This window comes from Brachyistius frenatus, unplaced genomic scaffold (genome assembly GCF_029030835.1).
Source record: "Brachyistius frenatus isolate BFR_SWC_R1_liver_20210118 unplaced genomic scaffold, ASM2903083v1 Contig_69, whole genome shotgun sequence".
NCBI lineage: Eukaryota > Metazoa > Chordata > Actinopteri > Embiotocidae > Brachyistius > Brachyistius frenatus.
This window is the reverse complement of record NW_027210668.1, coordinates 669768-694344: the sequence shown is the minus strand read 5'-3', so window position 1 is coordinate 694344 and position 24577 is coordinate 669768. Positions and strand designations below refer to the sequence as shown.

Sequence of the window (24577 nt, the reverse complement as noted above, 5' to 3'; positions counted from 1 at the left end):
TGAAAGAGGAAAATTTCACAGTTGGAATGTTGGCATCCTGTGGTATGGATAAGTCACTTCCCATCAGCCTGAAGCTCCGTGGTGAGTCGCTTTCTGCATCTTAAAGTCTGGTGACACACGCAGTATTTTATACCACATGTTGATATAAGTGTATTTTACTTTGCCAGGTAAAACCACCACGCAAATTCACCTCAATAAAAATGTCACATTATCTGAGACCGACACTGAACTTGATGGTGTTGTCGCCATCGCCGTCGCCATCGCCGTCGCCATCGCCATCGCCATCGTCATTGCAGCTGGCGCAGCCATTTTGTATTTCCTGTTTAGAACTGGCAGATGTACACAAATCAAGGATTTCTGTGTTGTTCGAGGGGGTTATTCCTCACCGCAGCCGGCTGCGTAGCCGCCTGAAAAAACAAACCTGTTGATATTTTTATTTTCACATTTTTGGATTTCGTTGACATTTTTATACAGCTTCAGACTTTTAAATACAAGTTTGTGTTTATGCTCATCGAGCCATGTAAATTTAACACGTCTGAAGGCAGCTTCTATTAATTATTGAATATAACACTCCATTAATATCGTTTGATGTACGTTTGTTTGTTGTTTGATGGATTAATTGGGTTCCTTTGAATTCATTTTGTTCACCAGCACTCTCATGGTAACTGTAATCTGTAAAGTCCACATCTACAGTGTTCCCTCCCAACCGTCCGGTGGTTATTACACACATGCCCAAACTGACTGCGACCCCCCCCCCCCCTTCCACTCATGGACTCCCCTTTTGCGTCGAGCCGCGATCTTTAGCCTGTGAACATCTGGGGTTCAGATTACTATTCACTACTTTACATCCCTGTGTTTATTACCTTTAATAGGATGCCAATGCCAATTCAGTGGACGCATTAACAATGTGAATTTATAATTTAGGTTAGGTTAGGTAGTTAATTTATTAATCCCCGAGGAGACATTTTTTCGCTACAGCAGCATACAGGAAGCAATAGATTTGTTACTCTAATTTACTTTATTTGTCTAAATATGTCTTTTTATATATTTTCTTCCATGTATTCCATATGTCCATCCGTCCCTCCATCCATCTGTCAATCTTCACTTGCAACATATACATTGTTAAAACTGTTTCTGGATTCAGTTGTTTGAATGTGAACACAACCACCATAACTGCAGTTTCTTCAGTAATGTTGCCGACATCGTGAACATCCTGTCTCAGCGCGAGGCTGAAAAGGTCAGCAATGCATTTATCACTTTCAGGCAGCACAACTGTCCCAGTAACTCTCTGAAAAGCCTCCAGTTGATTCAAAATGCTTCTGCAAGAGTTCTGATTGAAGTTAACAAGAGAGATCATATTTCTCCCATTTTAGCTTCTCTTCACTGACTCCATCTGAAATCCAGAATATAACTTAACATCCTTCTTCTATCATCAGAAAGCCCTTAACGACAAAACGCCATCATATCAAAGACACAACTGTAACCTATAATCACTACAGAGGGCTTTGCTCTCAGACTTACTTGTACCTCCTGGAGTTTTAAAAGCAGAATGGAGGTAAACCTTCACCTGTTCGACTCCTCTCCTGCAGAACCAGCTCCAAATTTGGGGTTCTTCAGGCAGGCATCATCTCTATTTTCAAGTTGAAATGTTCCTTTTTGTTAAGGCTTGAAATTAAAGCTGGCTAATATGACCTTGAACCATCACTTTTGCTCTGCTTTCTTTTGCTCTCCATGCATGTATATCACTGCTGTATCTGGCTTAAAAATGTCCTTAACATTGCTAATTTAATGTGGTTGTATATTATTCTATTCAGTGTAATTGTAAAGTTTCTAAGTCTCCTTTTATACTCTGTGCCACGACTGCATGTTTTAATATTTCTTTAACATTTTCAGTTTTGTGATTATAAAGTGTCCGTGGGGAATTTTGCAGTGTAAATAAAACAGATTTATTGACTGAAAAATAATTTACAGTAAAATCGTATGTGTGATTGACATGCTGGATATACTGTGTGCATAGCTTCTGGTGCAGATGAACTGTTCTGGATGATGAAACATCTTGACAAACAAACACTTCCACACCTTTGATGTAATGCAGCAGATCACACACACACGCACACCAACACACCTACACACAGCTGATCAACCAGCAAGAGTCAGAGGCACATTTCCTCTGTACACCACATTTCTCCTTTTACGCCTTCATGTGACAGTTACACTGTCAGACTGCATATCTGTTAGATGTCCTGCAGCCCAGCTTGCGGGATGAAGGCCCACTGGTGGAGCTGCATGTTGGGATTACTTTGCATGCCTGTCAAGGTAACACTCAACACCTGGACGGGTGAGTGTGTGGAGGGAAGGATGCATGAGATTTGATCGAAAAAGTACAGATGTCTTCAGAGAAGCGTCTGTGTCATCTTTTTCCTATTTGTTTGCAGCCTCATCCTGTTTTCAACCTCCGAGCAGCATCTCTAAAAACAAAATGACTGTTGAGTCTTTACTTCAGTAAATGTAATCGATGCAGCAAAGAAATACAAATAAAAGTACTGTATTCAAAATCCGACTTAATTAAAAGTAATTTTCTTTACAAAATATACTTATCAAAACTACCTTACTACAGAAAAATACCCAATGCAATACATTTCATTAGTTCACATTGTTTTGGTGGCATGAAAAAGATTCTCATGCATGAGTGGATTCAGTTTGTAAAAATTGTTTTAGTTCTTTTTTTAGTTTATGTAGTTTGTCTCTGTGGTTACTAGGATGACCAGATTACAACAACCCAAATGTTGGACAAAGAGTATGTTTGTATGGGACAAACACGTTGCCAAAGATGAGCGGTAGTTTAAAGTGTTCTGAGTAAAGACAGTAGGTATTAAAAGGAAGCTAAAGTTTCACAGTAGATATGTGGCGGTTGCTACAGCAACCTGCTGACCTGTGCAGAGTTACTTCACTACTGTTTCCCCGTCTGCAGTCATCTTCGGGTTTATTGTAAATGTATTTATCATAGCTGCACTTTTAGGTTTTGGAAATTTAGAAAAGGCAAGGCAAGTTTATTTGTAGAGCACATTTCAACAACAAGGTAATTCAAAGTGCTTCACATAAAACCATTAAAAGCATCAAAACATAAGGCAAAAGAAAAGGACAATTAAAAACAATTAAGAAAAGGTGGGACAGAAGATTAAAATGTTGTGCAGTCCCAAAATGGGACACGTGGTCACCTTGGTGGGTACCAACCTACAGGTCGGGACCCCTGAGGAAGACTTTTTGAAATGTGAGGATTTAAAAGTTCCCCACACTGGAAAACACTTGTTTCATCTTTTAAAATGTCATCCAGTTTAGGAGCTTTTTTATATGAAATCTTCTCTGACATAAAAAAAAAAACAACAACACATGATGAGCTGTAACTGCTTATCCACTGTAAACAGATGATTTTTTTTTTCCTCTGTACTTGAGGTGAGGCAGTCAGTAACAATCCATCTCTCCCTGACAGCTTCTCAAAATCCCGCGTCCATCTCTCCGATAAGCGTCAACTCCTCTGCTGAGATCACATGCTTCACATCCTTTTCTGAGCCGGCGGGGTTGTACCTGAACCGGCGTTTCCACAGCACCACAAACATCGTGTACCTGGCGCTGCAGAAAGGCCTGATCACCAAGACTACTATCAATGCACAATTCACCAACCGGATTCATGTAACTCCGGACCTGCAGATCAGGGAGAACCGTGTCTTCTTCCAGCTGAATCTGCTGCAGCTGGAGGACACCAACCTGTACTACTGCAGCTGGATGTACTTCATCTCATCCACAGGACAAAGGTTGTCAAGCAACGGCACCTTGATCATCGTCAGAGGTGAGAAGCATCGTGCACTTCAGCTGACGCAGTCCACCCACATAAAAAGAACTTGTTTTTTGGCCTTGAATCTAACTGTCTTTGTCTATCTGTTGTTTTTTTCAGAGAGTGGCCCTGAGGAACCATGCAAGGAGCCCATATTGGACCTCACCTTGATTTCCTTCAGTATTTTGGCATTTGCTATCTTCTTGCTATGCTTCACCGTAGCACTGATTTTAAGATGCAAAAGAGTAAGTGTGAAGCGCACGGACCTGCTCTCATATTGTCATGCAAAGTCAAAGACGATGCAGCAGTGTTCAAATGTTTTTTTCTGTGTTCCTACAGTTTAAGAAGCGCTTCAGGCCAGGTAGAGCTGCGAACCTCCCCGCATCCAACAGGCCTCAGCACGTCTGTCCTGCGCAGCCAGTTCTCGACTCTCCGTACTTAATCACATCATCAAGCCCGTCGGACTTCAGGAGAATTCTGTGATGCTGAGAGCTGCTGCGAAGCTGATGAAAAGATATTCCTGGGTCAAAGTTAGTGTAAACTCAACACGGTGTCACAGCAAAGCGTGACATAAACACGCCGGTCCACTACAGAAAAACCTGATTTATACAACAAGTAGCTCCGACCCAGCGATCTGATTGGTCAACTGAACATTTGGAACGAGCTCAAATCGCCATGAAGCCTCACAACCTGCTCATCTCTAGAAATATCACTCCGCCTTCTCAATGAGAAGATATAATTGGAATTGAATTTCACATAATATGCAGTATAATGTTGTTTTTACTTGTTATAGGTCTGTTAAATGTGACCCATTCGGTGAATAAGGGTCTCTTTTGGTCCTTATTTCTTGCTTCGAGCATTAAAAAAAGTTTGACATTTTGAGAGTGAACGGCACCACAATATGAATACATTTTGTTTTACATATTTTATTTAGATAGTTACTTGTTGCATAATCGCAATATTACACTCGAGGGTGTGCTCTGCCGTGATTGTTGGCACGGCGATGATGTGGTCAGGACCGAGGCGCTTGCGTAAAGCACACCCTCTCCTGTAATATTGCTCAAATAGCCACGCTTTGTGCTGTCTCGGCGTGAAAGTTACACGTCTTCCTGTAGTGGACGAAAATGAAATCTACTGCGTGCGTAGAGCTGTCTGATTTACGGGAAAATGCATTTTCTAGCAAAAACCATGTGGTGGGGGTTAAATAAAAATAAAAACACAGTTGGGGTTTGTAAACAAAAAACAACTCAAGAAAAAATAATCAAGTAACATGTCATCACCTCCAGAATTCAAACATCGTCCTCCTGCAAGACAATTGCGTGCAAGTAAGTTTCACACTTTCAAAAGTGTAACTTTCATGCCGAGACAGTGCAAAGAGTGGCTATCTCACATTTTGCTGTAGCGTACCAGCGTTTTTATTTCACACTTTGCCGTGATACTGGTAAACTGCACAGGTATATGTTGCCCTGAAGCTGCCCCGGGATCAGCTCGCCTTGTGTTCAGCTGACTTTCATTTCCTTTAATATACATATTCGGGTTTTGTCTGCAAAAAAACAATTGCACAACCACATCCTGGTTAGTGCGAGATTAACAGGTGTGATGTCTGTCTGCTGGTGATGATAAAAAACTGCAAAGCCTGCGCTTCTTTTTGTGATGTAGCAAAAGTTCATTTGACCTGCTGAGGTTTCCTATGCAATACGCTTTGTAGTGCTTTGATGTCCTTTGATGTCCTTCGTGTTTCATAAAGAGACGTTTAACTTTTAAAACAAATGTGAACTTGTCTGCCTGATTCAATATTGTACAATATTTTATAATCTTGCTGTTCCACTTAAATATTCTTCTAAAAATGTTAAATATCATCAAAGATAGATAGCTCGATAGATACAAAAAAGACTTGTTTACACTTATGCTAATGAATGTGAGACACGAGCAAGAGTAGTCAGTTATTTATGTTTGTCATGTTTGGTTTAAAGCCTCTTTAACTTATTTTATTCTCATTACACTAATCTTGTATTGTGTTGACCCTTATTTCATAGCCTCATAACACAAGTACGCCCTGAAGTATTCATCCATCCATTATCTATCCCTTCAAACATCCCATTCCTCTGTAAATTATTTCAAAGTTGATTTCCAACAACTTTTTCAAGGATTTTAGAAATAAACAGGAGGTTGGAAACCGGTCTGTAGTTTCCTAAAACAGCTGGATCAAAAGATGGCTTTTTAAATCAAGGTTTAATTACAGCCACTTTAAAAGCCTTCGGCACATAGCCAGTTGCAATAGATAGGTTGATCTGATCTAATATGGAAGTATTAATTAAAGGGAAGACTTCCTTAAAAAGTTTATTTATGATGGGATCCAAGAGACAGGTAGATGATCCAGATAAGGAAATAATTGCAGTTGGCTTGTAGAGCTCAACAGGAGAGAAATGTTCACGGTATAAATCTGGTCCCAAGGCCGCTTCCAGGGCTGCTGTGTTTAACAACACATCACTGACAGGGACAGGAAGGGTCAGCCAGACTCTCTCCCTAATGGTAACAAACCAATATATATCTATTTGGTAATCGAAACTTGCTAGTCAAGGATAAGGTCGTGGAAAAGCGAGATACGTTTTTTTTTTTTTTAAGTAAAGTCTAGTTCTAGCTAATAAATAATGTATTTATTAATTATTAATTAGTCTAGCTAATTATCTTATTTCTTTCGCTGTTCCTGTGGAACTCACGTACGGAACCCTTTGTTTCCCGCGGACTGCTAAAGGTGTAACACAAGGAGCAGCCTTGAAAAACAGCTGGTTGCGATGAAAAATACTGTAATAAAAACGATCAAGTTCATCGACGTCAAATGAATAAACGCGTCGACGTAGCTGACTGTTCGCATCGCAGCGTGTTGGTGAGCCGGAGAGATGAACGTTTTCTGCCTTGGCTTTTGACCTCCGCGCTGCTCGGTGTCTGTCCAAAGCTCACAGCCCGGAGCTGTCTCCGTAACACCAGGACAACAACCCGGAGGACATCACCGCTTCTCGGCTCAAAGCCCAGCAGCTCGTCTGTGAACGATGAGCGGCCATAAGCTGCTGCTTTCCGAGCTGAAGCTGTGGACTTCAGGAAGAAGCAGATGGAGAGGTCGACTTCACGCAGGTGAGACACCCGGAAACGACACCACGTCACCTCGGAGCCTCTCGTGTGAACGCTCAGCCGAAGCCAATGCAAAGTTTCGTCAATTTTAGAGTCGTCCAAGCGGCTTGCTGGCGAAGCTTCATACCAGCTGGAGGATTTACTTAAACTTGAACAAACTCACTTTACACAGCGATTCGGTTTATACTCAACGTACCGAGCAGCGCTTATACCAGTGATATATGATGTTATGTGAAGGTACCTTGCTGGGAATCACTGCATTACAACCCTGTTTCCTCCAGAAAGTTGGCACCCTGTGTAAAATGTGTAAAAAAAACAGAATGTGATGATTTGCAAGTCATGTAAACCCATATTTAATCATAATAATAATTGTTTAAAAAAAAACAACAACACAACATATCAAATGTTGAAACTGAAAATTGTTATTGTTTAATGAAAAATATATATGCTTATTTTGAATTTGATGGCAGCACCACGTTTCAAAAACGTTGGGACAGAGTCAACAAAGGACTGAAAAGTTATGTAATGCATCAAACAACATCTGGGATAAAAGGGAGAGGGACCATCCAGCTTGTTATCGGCACACAGTTCAAAAGCCCGCGTCCATAATGGTACAGGGATGCATTGGTGCACACGGCATGGGTAGCTTGCACATCTGGGAAGGTGTCATCAGTGCTGAACAATATGTAAATGTTTTGGAGCAAACATGTGCTGCCACCCAGAAAACATCTCTTTCAGGGAGGGCCTTGTTTTTTTATTAAAACAATGCCAGACCACATTCTGCACGTATTTTAATGGCATGGTTCTCTAGTAGAAGAGTCCAATACTAAACCGGCCTGCCGGTCTCCAGTTTAAAAAATCTGGAGCATTATGAAACGACAACTACAACAAAGGAAACACTGAACTGTAGCAGCTGAAATCGTAGAATGGGACCACATTTCACTTTAAAAACTCCAGAAACTGGTCTCCTCATTTCCCAAACGTTTACAGAGTGTTGTTAAAAGAAGACGTGACACAACACAGTGGTAAACATGATCCTGCTCGTACTCTTTTGAGATTTGTTGCTGGCATCAAATTCAAGATAAGGACATGTTTTTCATAGAACAATAACATTTCTCATTGTTTTTATTTACATGTCTCAACTTTTTTGGGAAACAGGGTTGTTTTACAATATCCCAATGGACAGTTGCACTACCAGTTCAGACTTTCCTTTTCAGCCGGGGTTAGGTATGTCTCTCTTTTTTTTCCAGGTTTTAGTGGGCTTGGAAAGTTTTTTTCCTCCTACAGCCCAAAGGTTTGTATCGTTGGAAGCGGCCCAGCAGGTTTTTACACGGCACAACATCTAATCAAGGTAAATACTTACTCTTTTGAGAAGGTAAGAGAATAGAGCTATTAGGTTAATAGTTAATAATAATAAACTTATATTATTAACTTTTTTGGCCTCCTTTTTTCTTTTCAATTAGTTTCATTAATTTAGCCATAACAGACACACTTTCAACTAATAATCAAATCCTAATAGGTCTTTTGTGGCCAGCATGCTTGAAAATGAATATAATGGGTTTCCGCCTGCGTACTGTATCGACACGACACTAACTTTCAGTTGGCTTTTGAATAGATGCTCAAACATATTATAACACTTGCGTAGTTCAGGAAATAACTAGCAGGCTATGCTGGTATTTTTGATTCACTGGGCTATGTCAGCGCAAACCGAGCCCCTTATTCACAGGCTTATTATAGTCTATTTAAATATAGCAGCTTGGCTCTTTTGTGTTTTAAAATTATTTTTGTTTGCAGTTCAAGTTTTCTTTTAGTCATCATGCAACAGAACACAAGACACTTTTTTTTTTTTTTTTTTTCAGTAGATCAGCAAAGAAAATGAAGGAAAGCACATACTTCGTTTTTATTCTAAACCTCATGGTTTTCTGTATATCCTCAGCACCTTCCCAGACGGCCTTACATTTTATTTTTTTTATGTGTACTATTAGATTTTATTTCCTTTTGATCATGTTTTTTTTTTTTTCTTCAGCTCTGCGAGACTCTATGTAGGCACAGCGCGCGCGCACACACACACACACACACACACACACACACACACACACACACACACACACACACACACACACAGTTTCCACAGTCGATATCAAATAACTCACTAATAGTACGACGCTGAAAATAATATCTATCATTCATCCATGTGTCTGTGTTATGTTACGTATTCCAAATGTAAAGTATGTACATTAGCGTTGCTCAGGCTTTATTAATTAAAGCTTCTCTTTTGTGACTTAGTGAAAACACAAATTCACAAGTGAAGTTAAAGCTCGATCTTGTCTCACAGCTCCTCTGAGCAGAAATCTGTATGACAGCAGACAACCGGTGCACAAGAACGGGCCTGATCCTCCTCAAAAGAAAAACTTTCTTATACATTTGTGTGAGATTACGACGACATTTGTAAGTCGTTTCCCGGCTGACTCACTGCGAATAATGTATTTGTAGATAATGTGACTTTTGACATAAATGAACAAAATATTTCAGAAGAAATGTAGTCAAAGACTGAATTGTGAAACCTTTCTAAAAAAATATGTAATCGTGTTTTTTATTTTAAATAATAAACAAAATTTGGATGGAAATGGAAGCAATTTTACAATTGATCAGTAATCAATAAGAAGGAAATACATCTTAAATATTATAGAAATCACCGGTATTGTTTAAAAACAGATAAAGACTTTTGACATGAAAGCTGCATTCTTAATTTAACCGAGTATCCCGTATATTTTGACACGTCTGGCGTTTGTAACAAACTGAACAGGCAGAAAATCGATGGATTGTGATTTTGTGACATTTGATAGACTTCCTGTCCTGCATTCAGTGACACAGCTCCCCCGTAACAATACGGTGAGCAGACCGAACACACCAGCGAGATATCGATGTGTATGTGTGCAACTCTGACCAATATTATTCTATGTAGAACTAGAATGAAAAGATTTCCATTTTGCGCTTTGCGTCTGTTTCTGTCTCAGACTCGTCAAGACGTTCAGGTGGACATTTACGAGCGGCTGCCCGTCCCCTTCGGCCTGGTGAGGTTTGGAGTGGCCCCTGATCATCCTGAAGTCAAGGTACCGCAGCTAATTTCCTGAAACATTAAATTGGACGAGAACAGAGACCTGCGCCGGTTTTGAAGTTGCCAGCTTTGCAGTTTTGTGGTGTGCTGTCGAGCTCGGCCGATATAACGGCGAGCAGATTTTATGGGCCGATATTGTCCTCTCTCAGACATCAGTACGGGCACGAGAAAACTTTCTTTGATGGAACATAAATCAGAAGAAGATGCTTGGGGTGAATTGGAATTTGTATCTGTGATTTCTTTACATCGTTATTTATGATTATTAAATTAACGGAAATTTACTGTTTTATTGCACTGAAGTCGGTGGGAACAATACATTGTGAAGTATCCTGCCTCTGTTAAATAAATTTGTCACAAAAGGGGTTGATAACAGCATTTGAGGGATTAGTGCAACAACAACAAAAAAAGTGTTTAAAGATACTGTTTATACGGCATGTATATGAAAGAATATTTTTTTTTACCCACTAATATCGGTGTTGGTATCTTCATCAGACATCCTGCATCAGTTGAAATCCAGCTTTATTACAAAGAAGGTGTTCCAGCTCTCCGATCAGGAGCTGTGGTGATTTCTGTTACAAATTGAATTCATTCGTTTTTTATTAATTACTTCTTTTTATTTTTTTTGAATGACTGATATCTTTTGTTCATGACCGATATCTTACCGGCCAGTAATAAAATAATATGCAGTGGGATCTCAGTAATTTGCATTATTGGGTAAAAGGAAACTCAGTAAACATGCCAGACAACCCTGTTTACGGAAGCTCTCAGGTTTCTCTCAGGGAAAAAGTCCCTGGCAGCATTAGTGAAAAATTACATGATCAAACATGCCAAACAGAAAGTAAACTTGTTGAACATTTTTTTTGTCTGCCAGATGTAATCAATGTGAGGATGAACGTTGACGACTCTAAACCTGTAAACATAAACGAGTGCATTCCTTCCTTCAAACATCCCGATGCTCTTTTTCTAACTTACAATAAGCATCTCCACTTTTCTACTGAGCGTTTGTTTAAAACTACCGTCTTTTGTCAACCGAGTCGTTTTTAAGTGATAGTTAAGTTCAGCATTTGAAAAATACTTCTATTTTTTTTTTCTAGATAAGATCGATGCAACTCTCCTCTCCGTCTCTTCAGTTCTTGGCTTGCAGAAAATACATCGTTTCCTTATTGTCTTAAGATAAATGCAACAGGAACTGTCTGCTGAGATCAAGAGACAATTCAACTTCCGACTTCTTGTCTGGTTTGATCAACAGTCTAAAACAAACATTTTATAGTGATTTTTATTTTTTATTTTTTTTGGGGGCATTTTTGCTCAAAAAATTTGTAAAACCAAAAAGTATCTTATCAAAAATAGTTACGGATCAATTTCCTGTAATTCAAAAATGTAATCAGCTTATCTTTGCAGCTCTGTCGAGCACAGAGTCAGGATGTGGTTAGCCTAGCTTAGCATAAACACTGTAAGCCGAAAGGGAAACTGCTAGTAAAAAGTAAAAAGTACTAATTCAGCAGTTCTGCGCCTCATTTCTAGCGAGAGCAGCGTTAGCGGTTACGTCATTTCCAGTAAAACCACATCTGTTTGTTTTTCTACCTGTGTGTGTAAAGAAATGACATACAACATGTTAATGGTGTTTTTGATCTTTCTTCTGACACGTTTGCTGACGTCCAGCCCTATCTTCTCATCGAACTCGGTAACATTTCAACGAGATATTTCTATCGAATGACTGCGACTTCAAATTTGGAAAGTATCACATTTACTGCAGAGCGTTTGACCACCGAGCCACACTGTCTTTTTTTTTTTAGCCTGCTTGTGGTATTTATGCTAAGCTAAGTTTAGTCGCTGCTGGCTTCAGACAGATAAAGCGAGTGGCGTCTCGTCATCTACCAGACAATCATGTCTGTGACATCAGAGCAGTGAAACGAATCGAAGGGTCATCACACCTGTCATCACATCATTTAAGCCTCGCACCAGAACTTAATACAGCGACATGTATTCTTCATTCAACTGAGTCCGTTCGCTCACAGATCCCTTTAATTAGGGTTTAAACTCCATCACAGGAGATATAAAATCATATTTTTTTTATTTTAAAATATTTCTGATCTCTTCTTCTCCGCAGAACGTCATCAATACATTCACGCAGACAGCCAAAAATTCACGTTGTAGTTTCTATGGCAACGTGAACGTCGGGAAAGATGTGAGCGTCAGTGAGCTGCAGCAGTCCTACCACGCCGTCGTCCTGGTAGGAACATAAACATAACATGAACATAAACCGCTGAGTCCGCGCTGTCAAGTCACCTGGAAATAAAAGTGCATATTCATAGTCATTCATGTTTTTTTTTTTATATATTCTGTCAGAGTTATGGCGCAGAAGGAAACAGGAGTATCGGAGTGCCGGGGGAAAACCTGGCCGGTGTGTACTCTGCCAAAGACTTCGTGGGCTGGTACAACGGGCTGCCCAGCTGTCGAGAGGTAGAACTTCTGTATTTCTGCCTTACAAGTGAATGTTTCTTGTAAATCAAGCAAATGTTGCCATGTTTGAAAAAAAAGAAAAAGTCCGACCGGTCTACTTCTACCGTTCACACAGACGGTTTGTGATCAAATCTCACTTTCTCTCTCTCTTATGTCTTTTTCATTTAGCTGAGTCCAGACTTGAGCTGCGAAACAGCCGTCATTCTGGGACAAGGCAACGTCGCCTTGGATGTGGCCAGAATCCTGCTCTCTCCCGTCGACATTTTACAGGTGAGAAACACACCGAATTAAGATCAAATATAACAATAAATAAGTTTTCTGTCAGTAAGACCACAAGGTCCGGTCGCGTTAATGTCATGATGCAAATTTATTTAACAGTTTGTATCTACTAGAATAATGTTGAAAACTGTTCATCAAGGAGGAAAAACAATGTTGGTTCATTCAACCACGATTTGAGTGTCAGATTCCACCAGCAGAGAGCCAAGTGTTGTCTTTGACTCTATGATTTTGCAAAATGTAAAAATAAAAACACATTAAAACATAACTTGTAAAAGAAGAGTGAAGGTAAGACACAGTGACTACGAGTAGGTCGACCGTAGAATATCTTCGCTGAAGGTCACGGCTACGATTCAAGGTCGTCCTTCCACACTTACAGCAGGTTCAGAGATAACGAAGCCGTCTCTGCAACAACTCATTCGAAAATTTAACTTTTGATCTTTGAGGGCCCCGAAAACTGGTGGTAGTGATTGTTTTTGGCTGGACTACTTTACTCCATGGCAATAATGAGCTTTCATAAGTTTTATAAGTTTGATAAATGATTTTCACATTTGGACTTTTTAATTTTTGCTGAAAAATCTGTGAAATAAGGTTTAAAAAAAAAATTAAAACATGTTTCCCTTAATTCATAATCTACAGCAGGGGTCTTCAACATTTTTCAGGCCAAGGACCCCCAAACTGATAGAGAGATGGAGCAGGGACCATCTACTATATATCTGGTATAAAATTGTGTTTTATGTTAAACTGAAGGAGTTTTGGAGGGACATGTCCAGGCTTGTCTGTGAGTGAACCGGTGTCCAGCTTGACAGAGCTCCTGTGTGTCTCTGAATGTGTCCATTTCTGACTGAAAGATAACATCTTCTGCCTCCATTTATCCATTCACTACAATATGTTGGATTCATGTTAATGTGTATTTGAAGACATTTAAAATTGGGGGGATTTTTTTTTTTTTAAATATGAAAAATTGTCTAATCAACCAAAAATTGCACAACCCCCTGCAGTACCTCTGCGGACCCCCTGTTGAAGACCTCTGATCTACAGTATCAGAACCAGACTCCGAGGTGGGCAACCATATGCCTCGACTTGTGGGGAGGAGGGAAGGTCTGGTTGGTAGGGCCTGCCGATCAGAAACATGCAGCTTGGAAGCCAGAGATACCTTCAGAAAAAGCACTGAACTGAACTATGGGAAAGAAAAGAAGCGCGTAGAGACCAACCCGCCTCCCACAGTTTACCTCTAAACAGACATAGTATTGTTGAACGCAAAGTTGGGATTAAAAGAAGAAGAACTGGTTTGGGAGATTGAAGTGAGGAGTGAGTGCCATCTACAGATCCTCAAATGTATGGCAACACAAATGTACCAAAACCAGAATTTCATTGAAAAAGACCAAAACTTAAAATAATTGGGCACCTGTGGCATTAAAAATAACATCAAATTAAAAAAGACCAAAATTACTTCAAATAAACATAACCTCTCCAACCACTAAGAAATCCAGTTGTTATGGCAGAAACTGTGATGGAAACATTGTACTGTTTTGTTTTATTTTTTTGTTTTATTTTTTATATTTTTTTACAGAAAACTGACATCACCCAGCCGGCGCTGGAGGCTCTGGCGGAGAGTCTCGTCCGCAGGGTGCTGATTGTTGGCAGGAGAGGACCCCTGCAGGTCGCCTGCACCGTCAAGGTGAGAGTCTGAGGGGGAAGAGAGAGAGAAGACATCGAGTGAAAAATCTCTCAGCCGTAACCACTTCTCTGGTTTACTAACACTGAAACCACCAACCAAAAACAGTCTGTCACTTGACTTCATTCAATACACGATCGACCGAATGGGACGGCATTTCAAAATATTCCTCTTTACACACAGACTCCGAAACCATCCCTTCCTCAACCAGCAGGTTACAAATATCAACTTTCAGCTGGTTTTAAAGTAGATATTAATTAACACTACAACAGTGGATATTGTTACAATGATTTCTTTATACAATTAAATAATTGTTTTGTCATACTCGTGTTCCTAATATTACGTCTTGCATTGGTGCGGGTACCGTCGATCTATATAACTAACTGTTTAAATTTACTATGTATTACATCAAACTAATTATTTTAAACCTTTATCTTTTAGTTTTGACAAAATATTTAACCATTTATCAGTTGTTGTTTATTAAGTACTTATAGGCTAGTTTTTGTCAGTTATTTAACTTTTTTATATATATATATATATTATTAATTCAACTATTTAAACATTACCTTTTGGTAATTATGGCACGTATCAAATTCATTACTTCTTCTATCTCGTTTCAACTATTGATCTGCTATTTTTCGCAAATTTTGTAAGTGTTTATCTGTTAGTTTTGGCCTTTTATTTTAACTATTTATTTGTTAGTTTTGGTAATTTGTTCCACTGTTCATCCAATATTTTGAGGGATAATTATTTTAATACGTTTTTAACATTTTTTTAAAATATTTAATCTAGCTAACGAGCCATCAGTTAGCTATAACTGTTACACTTCAGAGGGTTGCAGAAGGACTGGGGCGTTTCCCAGCTGACGTTTGTCGAGAGGCTGCAGACCAATCAACAGTCACATATAGACGGACAGACACAGAACCGAAATGAAAACTAAGATCCAAGTTGCAGTGAATTAATCAAACACCTTCATTCAAGAAATATTTGTTCCTTCAAGTTTACGGGATGTTTTAATGCAGCCCAGCCATCCCTGCTCTCCTCTCCTTGTCTGCAGGAGGTCAGAGAAATGGTGAACCTCCCTCGCACCAAGCCGGAGATGATGGCGGCTGACTTTGAGGGTGTCAAAGAGGCTATTAAAGGTAAGAAATGAAATGAAAGTTTATCTTGATATTTTTCCTTATTTCGAGGATTTTACTCGTCTGCTCATCTGTCGAACTGTACGTGTCCATTGAGTTTTTCATCACTCAGTTGGTTTGAAGCCCGACAAAAACTGTAGTTCACAGTTTGGGTGAATTTAATGTCACGCAGTCAGCATTAAGAACATGTGAAAAATATGTCGGACTTATTCACAGACTGTTGAAAATCTCCGAAGAAAGGAGGAAATGTGTGCTGTGGTTAGCAGCTGAAACCTGTAGAAACTGCAAAATAGTTAGAGGATTACGCAACATCCTGTCGACCTTCTGTCCGGTCCTCGTCCTCGCTACACAACTGACATTGAGCTGATTGATGGCGGCGAGCCCGCTCAGGTTTCAAGTGATAACAGCCTCCTTACACTGATTATTATGAGAACCTTGATCTCACGTCTATTATACGAGATAAGCAGTAAGAGAAACTGGTGGTTCGTGTCTGTCTTGGTATCAGTGCTGCTGAACTTGCTGTGGTGACGGCATTGCGGTCACAGCACCACGTCAAAAAATGTGCAGTTACAGGAAATTTTTTAAAGGTCAGCAGCTTTAAATATTTTTGTGATGTGAGTCTTACTGTGCATGCATATATGTTACAGTTATAGAGAGACACAGACACACTCACACACTTTTTCCGTTTTTACTAAAATAGCAGCGGCGTGCGGTTACATGCACGCAAACACAGATTAAAAGTACTGTACATGCCTGCACGCTATATAACAATGTATTGTATAGTGTTCATTTTGATGACTATTTTTTAGATTTAGTCGTTCTGAGATCAGAAGTCTGTGAATTTTAGTCTGATTCCTTTTTGCTGCTCAAAACATTGTAGTTTTGTCTCTCATCAAAAATCACTGACTAAAAAAGGATTGGTTTAGTTTCAGTTGATGAAAAAGTTGTCAAGAAAAACACTTGCAAACAATCAGCGAGTCAAAAACTGGTGTTACAAATTATAACTAACGCACATAGATGTCGGAAATATTCCAAATATGGACATGCATACCAGCACAGGGACAGAGCATAGAGACTGTAACTACTTTAAATGTGAGATTAAACATTTGAGCTTTGAAATGAAAGCAAATCAGAGAGATTATTAGCGGAAGTGTCTCTTCTGTTTCAGATTTGCCGAGGTCCAGGAAGCGTCTGACGGAGCTGATGCTGAAGACGGCCCTGGAGATGCCCGGTGAGGTGGAGCAGGGGAGACGAAGCCAGGCCTCCCGTATCTGGGGCTTTCGATTCTTCCGGAGCCCCGTCGAAGTCCTGGCCGACCCGGACCACAACCGAGTAGCTGGCATCCGACTGGCGGTCAACAAGCTGGAGGTAAACAGGATTTGGATTGTTTTGAGGATTTGAAGTGCCCGTGTGCCTCAGCATGTGCAGCTGCTGAGTGTGCTGTCCTGGTTAAAGTGTGCTACCTCTGTGCGACCAGGGTTCAGGGGATGGAGCTCGGGCTGTTCTCACTGGAGAAGTGGAAGACGTCACCTGTGGCCTGGTCATTAGCAGCATTGGCTACAAGAGTCTCCCTATTGATCCATTAGTGCCATTTGACTCCCGTAAAGCCATCGTCCCAAACTCCATCGGCCGCGTTGAACAAGCAACAGGTACCCTGCAAATACCACGAATAACAAGACTACTTTTCCACGAACATTATAAATGTTTAATGAATCCATGGTTCTCTGTAGGTCTGTATTGTAGCGGCTGGCTGAAAACAGGTCCCACAGGTGTGATAGCTACTACCATGAACAATAGCTTTGACACAGCACGAACTTTGATGGAGGACATGGACTCTGGAGCGTTGGATGTATCTGCTGCCAAGCCCGGTTCACAAAGCATCAGCGCTCTGCTGGAGAAGAAAGGTACTTCCCTGTCTCAATATTTGTCCACCTCTTGCTGAGCCCTATTAGCTCACAATTAATGAGTGGAGACAAATATAAATTTGCATGGATTAGTGTTGTGTGATTTTTTTTTTTGGGGGGGGGGGGGGTCAGCAGGATATCATAATAGTTGTCAAACTACATGAGAAACAAATCAAAAATGATATTATACTAGTCTGACACAATAAACCAAAAAAATAGAAGAAACTCCTTGAACACAATTTGCTGACTTAAAGGCCCAAAAGGTCTAAAAGAAGAAAAGGGATACAAAAGAGATGCAAAACAACTATAAAGCAAACAACTACAAAGAACATTGAAATAACAACAAAAAGATGCAAAACAACTACAGAAAGATTCAAACAAAAACTAATAGACGCAAAACAATCAAAAAACAGTGCAAAAAGACTACAGACACGCTGAATGACCACAGAGGTGTAAAACATCAAAGAGAATTATGGCAAAAATCCAAAATGACTGCAGATGGATGCAACATGACAGCAAAAAAATGACAACAAAGAGATGTCAACATCTGGACATAAACAGTGGTCCCACTGTGTCTTATGGTCTCACGCTCTACTCTGCATGTCTGGATGTAATCGTCCTCAGAGGCCACGAAGCTACTCGGACAGATCAAAATGTCTTTGTTGCCGAAGCCCAAACTTCCTCAGTTTGTGAGTCATATTAGAAGAGAAAATGTCGATATTTCCACAACCATGCTCGGACTAAATGTGGCTGCTGGCCATTGATGCGATTCTACTAACATGATCAATAGTAACCATTTCTTTTCATACTAACTGACAATAATCACTGCAAGGGCGGCACAGTGGTGCAGCGGTTAGCATTGTCGCCTCACAGCAAAAAGGTTCCGGGTTCGAATCCTGTCCTGGGCCTTTCTGTGGGGAGTTTGCATGTTCTCCCTGTGCTTGCGTGGGTTCTCTCCGGGTTCTCCAGCTTCCTCCCATCATCCAAAAACATGCACCTCAGGTTAGTTGGCGCTGCGGTCGTGGCAGCCTGCTGCAGCAGCTCCCCCTCGGGATGCTGCTGTAGCAAAAGAATTTCTCCTCGGGGATTAATAGAGTACAATTTTAAAAAAAGTGCCAACAGATCGCTCTCTCCGTAGCGCACGTATTGTCCAGATTTACCAACTTCCAACAGGAAGGAAATTCTTGCAGCCTAATCCGGACTCCAGCAAAGAATTGGATTTTCCGATTGTTTCATTGCAACTTTCCTGCTATTGATGAATAAAAAGGAATTCACCATGAAAAATGCTCCCCACTAAGGGCCAATCTGCTCATCAGTTTGGTTGTGTAGCATTTCATTTAGATTAAAATGCCTGTTAGACGTTCAGCTACGAGGCGGTCTTTTGTTAAACGAATGCCATTAAACCACACACGTGTGTTTTGTCATCTGCAGGAGTGAAAGCAGTGACTTTCTCAGACTGGGAAAAGATCGACAACGTGGAGATGAGCAGGGGCGAAGCAAGTGGAAAACCGAGAGAAAAACTACTGACTGTGGAGGAAATGCTGCAGGTGGCTCGGAAATGACTGAATGCGACACAAGACACCGAGTAACTGTTGCAGCATAAAAATAACAGCACTTATTACAACATCGATGGGGACCTTATAGATACACAATAGAAATGGAATTAAGCAGTTAACAAGGACTTGATTTTGTACACATGGTGCATGTGAAAGCGACTGAAGTTTACCTTGAATTTCTTGATTTGTCATTCAGTTTTTTCAACAGGATCAATCTGAAGCACTGAAAGACTGACAAACTTTTTGCACTCAAACTCTAAAGGATGCTATTAAGGTAATTTATGTTCAGAACTATAATGGCTTAAAGGTTTTACACTTCATATAATCACATTTACCATCTTGAATATCTTTTGTAGAAAATAAAAGACTTTTAACCTTAGATTGCTGTCTTTAATTCAATTCAATTTTATTTATATCGCGCCAAATCACAACACAGGTTATTCCATGGCACTTAACACATCAAAGTCCTTACAGCAAGACTTTACAATATTATACAGAGAAACCAAACAATTCAACAATTCCAGCTAGGAGGGAAAAACCTCCTCTTTAAGGGAGAAAAACCTCCAACAGAGGGAAGAAAAACTCCTTCTTAACAGGAAGAGACCTCCGACAGAACCAGGCTCAGAGGTGGAGAACATCTGCCTCGACCGGTTGGGGTGAGAGGAGAGCAGAGAGAGAAAAGGACAGCATAGAGATAGAAGAGAAGAACTGTTGGTGGAGACGACAAGCGCAGGACAGAGACATGCAGCTCCATGATGGGACATCTGCAAAAGAAAGAACAGAAACTATGCGGAACTTGTCTCGCAGTCTAAAGGTTCCCGGTTTGATTCCCGCCTGGGACTTTCTATGTGGAATTTGCATGTTCTGTCAAAACTAATAACCTAAAAGTAAAGTTTGTCGTCCATAATATTGATGACTAACTTATGCATGTAGTCCATAATGTAAAACATTACATTTAAGCAATAACATACAATCCTCCACAAACTAAGTTCCAGGCACCCTATTGAACCCAGAACCTCCTGATTGTGAGATGACAACGCTGGCTTGGAGCTGCAATGTTCTATAAATAATGAAACTTGAATTATTTATTACAGCACCAAATCACAACAGAAGTCATCTCTGGGCACTGAACATAATGAAGTCTTCAGAACAGAACTTTATAACATTATAGAGAAATTGAACAATTCCCACGTAGCAACAGCTGGAAGGAAAAACTCCCTTTTAACAGGAGAGCAGAGACAGAAAAGAAGAGCAGAGAAATAAATACACATCCTAGTAAACACCTGCTAAACACATTAAACTCTCATCTTCATTCAGGGGATTGTTGAGTATTTCCATCTGATGCAACTCATGAAAACTTCTGCTTTTTGTCCTCTTTGTTTCACTACATTTACGTGACGTTAAACAAGATCGTCCAGAGCCATTATTATCCAATATGATTAAATTCAGTTTTACAATCAGCGTGCCAAAGTTTAGCATGTTCGCTTACTTTAGTACAACTGAGGCTGAATTGGACAAAATGGTCAAGTGCACTAAATTCAAATAAATGTGGAGATGCTCGAGATTCAGCAGAGTCATTAGACTTTGTCCTCTGGAGGTGTTAAGAAGGTAAACATCTACTGTATGATCATCTTTCAATGACTTTTTTTTTTTTTTTTTTTACAAAAGAAAAGGAACACGCAAAAAATTCAAATCAAGAGTTTTATTTAAACAGTTACAGCAGACAATATTTATCATGGTTCCTCAAAACTAGTCCCTACTTTTCCTCAGTGTGACTGATGTGGACAGAGTAGTGTGGGGTTCCAAGTCCAAAAGTGTCTCTTGCATGAGCTGCATCTGCTGTGCTGCCTTCAGGTGCCAACTCAAACTCTCTCTGTTGTTGCTGGCCATGGATCTCCAGTAGTCACTGGCCTGTGGTCGCCGGCCGTGGGGATCGACATGTCGTGGTCCCCGGCTGTCTAGTTCCCCAGGTCGTGGACGCGGGCCGTGTTGTTCGACATGTCAGCGCCATCCGTGTGGTTCCCTGAGTTGTGGGTGCCGGACGTGTAATTCGACAAGTCGTTGACGCGGGCCGTGTTGTTCGACATGTCAGCGCCATCCGTGTGGTTCCCTGAGTTGTGGGTGCCGGACGTGTAGTTCGACAAGTCGTTGACGCGGGCCGTGTTGTTCGACATGTCAGCGCCATCCGTGTGGTTCCCTGAGTTGTGGGTGCCGGACGTGTAGTTCGACAAGTCGTTGACGCGGGCCGTGTTGTTCGACATGTCAGCGCCATCCGTGTGGTTCCCTGAGTTGTGGGTGCCGGACGTGTAGTTCGACAAGTCGTTGACGCGGGCCGTGTTGTTCGACATGTCAGCGCCATCCGTGTGGTTCCCTGAGTTGTGGGTGCCGGACGTGTAGTTCGACAAGTCGTTGACGCGGGCCGTGTTGTTCGACATGTCAGCGCCATCCGTGTGGTTCCCTGAGTTGTGGGCGCCGGCCGTGTTGTTCGACAAGTCGTTGACGCGGGCCGTGTTGTTCGACATGTCAGCGCCATCCGTGTGGTTCCCTGAGTTGTGGGCGCCGGCCGTGTTGTTCGACGTGTTGGGAGCGCCGGCCGTGTGGTTCCCCAAGTTGTGGGCGCCGGCCGTGTTGTTCGACAAGTCGTGGGCGCCGGCCGTGTGGTTCGACGTGTTGGGAGCGCCGGCCGTATGGTTCCCCAAGTCGTGGGCGTCGGCAAGGTGGATCTCCATGTTGTGGACGCTTGCCATCAGGTTCTGACTTTCGTAAGACTCAACATTCTTAATTTTGAGATCCTGTGATCTGGTCACGGACGGTTTCTGGAGCGATGCCACAGCTTCCACTTGATTGGTTTCCAGTTGTACTGAAGGGGGGAAAACATTTTTTATTGAGAATGACAAGACAATTTCTTTATGCAACAGTGTCTTCAATATTGGAACAAAAGTTTTACTTGACAGTTAAGCCCAGGCATTAGGTTTGCCCCAAAAGACTCTTCAATAACTAAACAGAGTTAGTTTTATTGGAACTCTGCAATGTAAAAGCATTTAAATTATTTAATGCACGAGTGAAGCTGACAATAGCACTTTAAAACTGACACCATCTGATCAAGGTTGTTTTGACCAGACCTTCTGTTGTAGCCTAGTATGAGGTTAATGCGTGCCAAGAACAAAGGCCTCCAAGATTTAGACAAGGTCCACCCTGCTACCAGGTTGACTTGGACATTAGTTTCTTTAAGGAGGAGCAGAGAGTCCCAATCAAAAGGTAAAACAATCAATTGTCTCAGCTAAATCTTATGAGAATGCTTTAACCAACACTTATTAATCTAGTACAGCCACACAAGGTTGTGTGCGCTACAGTAGGTATTGAAGGAACATCTGTGCAATTGTAGATTGGTTAAAGAAAAAAAGCATTCACATGCTGGCAAGTTGAAGCTAGATCATCAATTTGGTATTGTTCACCTAAAATAACTTTATTCAGCGGGTTGGGTGGAGCTCAGCTATGTGAAGGGTTTTACAGAACCTGCTCACCTGCTTTACGATTTTGTTCCAACATTAGCGCCATCTCCTGGAGAAGCAGGAGGGCCTTCCTTATAGAAATCTCATTGGGAGACAAGTCTGTGATGCAAAAGACATCAAGTTAACATCAGAAAGCAACTTCCCAATAAAAGATTCTGTCACCAGTGTTCTTACCGTTTTTGCTCGTCTGCTGCTCGGCATCACGAGTTACATTTGTCTCACCAACTGGAAAACTAGAGCCTACGGACAGCACATTTTCTGTTAATCAAATGTTTGTGCTGTTTTCCAGAGTTACACCAAAACCTTCCAGCAGCCTAAATATATTGTCTGACATCATAAAACCTTACGCTTTCATTTACAACAGTTCACCGACAATTTAGTCAACATCAGCTTCAAACAAAGTGTAAATGAAAAACAAAACCTTTGGCCAGACAGACGGTCAGCACACAGATGAGCAAGGCCCGAACAGCTCCCATTGTTCCAGAAACCACGTAACACTGCAGTCAACGGTTGAGCTTTAAGTAGCCCGTCATGCAGGTTGGCACGAAGCTGTTGCTCATCAGCTCTTAATTGGCTCGTAGAGATTCAGCCCTTCCTGTGACAATCAGCCAATCAGCTTATTTATTTCACAGTACTTTGATTTGCATGTTTGATAAAGAGCGTGGGTAATATTAAATGCAAACACTAAAATCAACACTGAGAAAGAAACGTCAAATGGAAGAAAATTGAAGTGATATCTCTCCCTTTTAGACTTCTGTAGAAGGATTGAAGAATGTAACTAAGAGGAAAGCTGGACAGTGAACTGTTTTTATTGCGTGTTTTTTTACAGTTCACACAAAGTGACAAATTAAGGTTCAACTCACTCAATATTACTATCTGCCAAAGGTCTCACTAATTGACAGGATTGTGTCCTAACTCTACCAGAGGTCTACCATCTTTGTCTTTGCATAAAACCTATTTCATTCATGTCCAGTACTTTATTGTCTCCCCATGAAAACTTGTTGGGGGTTCATTACGCACAATATAATAGACACAGTAGAATCTAGAGTTATTAAAAAAAAAAATCCAATTCAAACTATAAATAATGAAACTTGAATTATTTATTACAGCACCAAATCACAACAGAAGTCATCTCTGGGCACTGAACATAATGAAGTCTTCAGAACAGAACTTTATAACATTGTAGAGAAATTGAACAATTCCCACGTAGCAACAGCTGGAAGGAAAAACTCCCTTTTAACAGGAGAGCAGAGACAGAAAAGAAGAGCAGAGAAATAAATACACATCCTAGTAAACACCTGCTAAACACATTAAACTCTCATCTTCATTCAGGGGATTGTTGAGTATTTCCATCTGATGCAACTCATGTAAAAATCTGCCTTTTGTCCTCTTTGTTTCACTACATTTTAAACAAGATCGTCCAGAGCCATTATTATCCAATATGATTAATTTCAGTTTTACAATCAGCGTGCCAATGTTTAGCATGTTCGCTTACTTTAGTACAACTGAGGCTGAATTGGACAAAATGGTCAAGTGCACTAAATTCAAATAAATGTGGAGATGCTCGAGGGTCAGCAGAGTCATTAGACTTTGTCCTCTAGAGGCGTTAAGAAAGTAAATATCAACTGTATGATCATCTTTCAATGACTCAGGAAGCAGCTGATCAAACCCCCCAAAAAGTGGCAGAGGACAAAGTTCTGCTGGGATTCATGTGATGTTCCAACTTTCATGTGCTGATTATCCATAATGGCGGTCAGATGAGACCTTTGGGAGCCTTGAAGTGTCTCTCGGTTCTGTCAGCTTCAGGGATTTCAGCTCAGCGACGACATCTGGTGGTTTGTAAATCAAGAACACATTTGTTCTGAAGTGTTGCAGAACAGCTGGAGCCAAAAGTTTGATATGTTTCTTTATATATTAATTCCCCGCTCCCCCCTCCTCCCCTCCCTAACTATTCTGGGAAGTGAGACTGA

The 24577-nt window shown here is 40.8% G+C and overlaps 2 protein-coding genes across 2 annotated transcripts; both read left to right on the top strand.

Annotated features, from left to right (window-relative positions):
• Positions 1 to 1549: 1549 nt before the first annotated feature.
• On the top strand, positions 1550 to 5559 carry LOC138626038 (uncharacterized). Its single transcript, XM_069707429.1, has 5 exons — positions 1550 to 1555; positions 2211 to 2316; positions 3491 to 3847; positions 3953 to 4077; positions 4172 to 5559. The coding sequence occupies exons 1-5, from the start codon at positions 1550 to 1552 to the stop codon at positions 4313 to 4315; spliced, it is 738 nt and encodes a 245-aa protein (XP_069563530.1). The 3' UTR covers positions 4316 to 5559.
• Positions 5560 to 6587: 1028 nt separating this feature from the next.
• Positions 6588 to 19474, top strand: fdxr (ferredoxin reductase). Its single transcript, XM_069707484.1, has 12 exons — positions 6588 to 6964; positions 8212 to 8312; positions 9979 to 10074; positions 12190 to 12312; positions 12429 to 12542; positions 12711 to 12812; positions 14392 to 14499; positions 15554 to 15638; positions 16804 to 17003; positions 17113 to 17284; positions 17366 to 17539; positions 18971 to 19474. The coding sequence occupies exons 1-12, from the start codon at positions 6883 to 6885 to the stop codon at positions 19099 to 19101; spliced, it is 1488 nt and encodes a 495-aa protein (XP_069563585.1). The 5' UTR covers positions 6588 to 6882; the 3' UTR covers positions 19102 to 19474.
• Positions 19475 to 24577: the final 5103 nt, after the last annotated feature.

Coding starts and splice junctions, on each gene's coding strand:
- LOC138626038 (XM_069707429.1), top strand. Junction 2,317..3,490: donor TACTTTGCATGCCTGTCAAG/GTAACACTCAAC, acceptor TCTCCCTGACAG/CTTCTCAAAATCCCGCGTCC. Junction 3,848..3,952: donor CACCTTGATCATCGTCAGAG/GTGAGAAGCATC, acceptor TGTTTTTTTCAG/AGAGTGGCCCTGAGGAACCA.
- fdxr (XM_069707484.1), top strand. CDS start 6,883: ATGAGCGGCCATAAGCTGCTGCTTTCCGAGCTGAAGCTGTGGACTTCA. Junction 6,965..8,211: donor GAGAGGTCGACTTCACGCAG/GTGAGACACCCG, acceptor TTTTTTTTCCAG/GTTTTAGTGGGCTTGGAAAG. Junction 12,543..12,710: donor GGCTGCCCAGCTGTCGAGAG/GTAGAACTTCTG, acceptor TTTTTCATTTAG/CTGAGTCCAGACTTGAGCTG.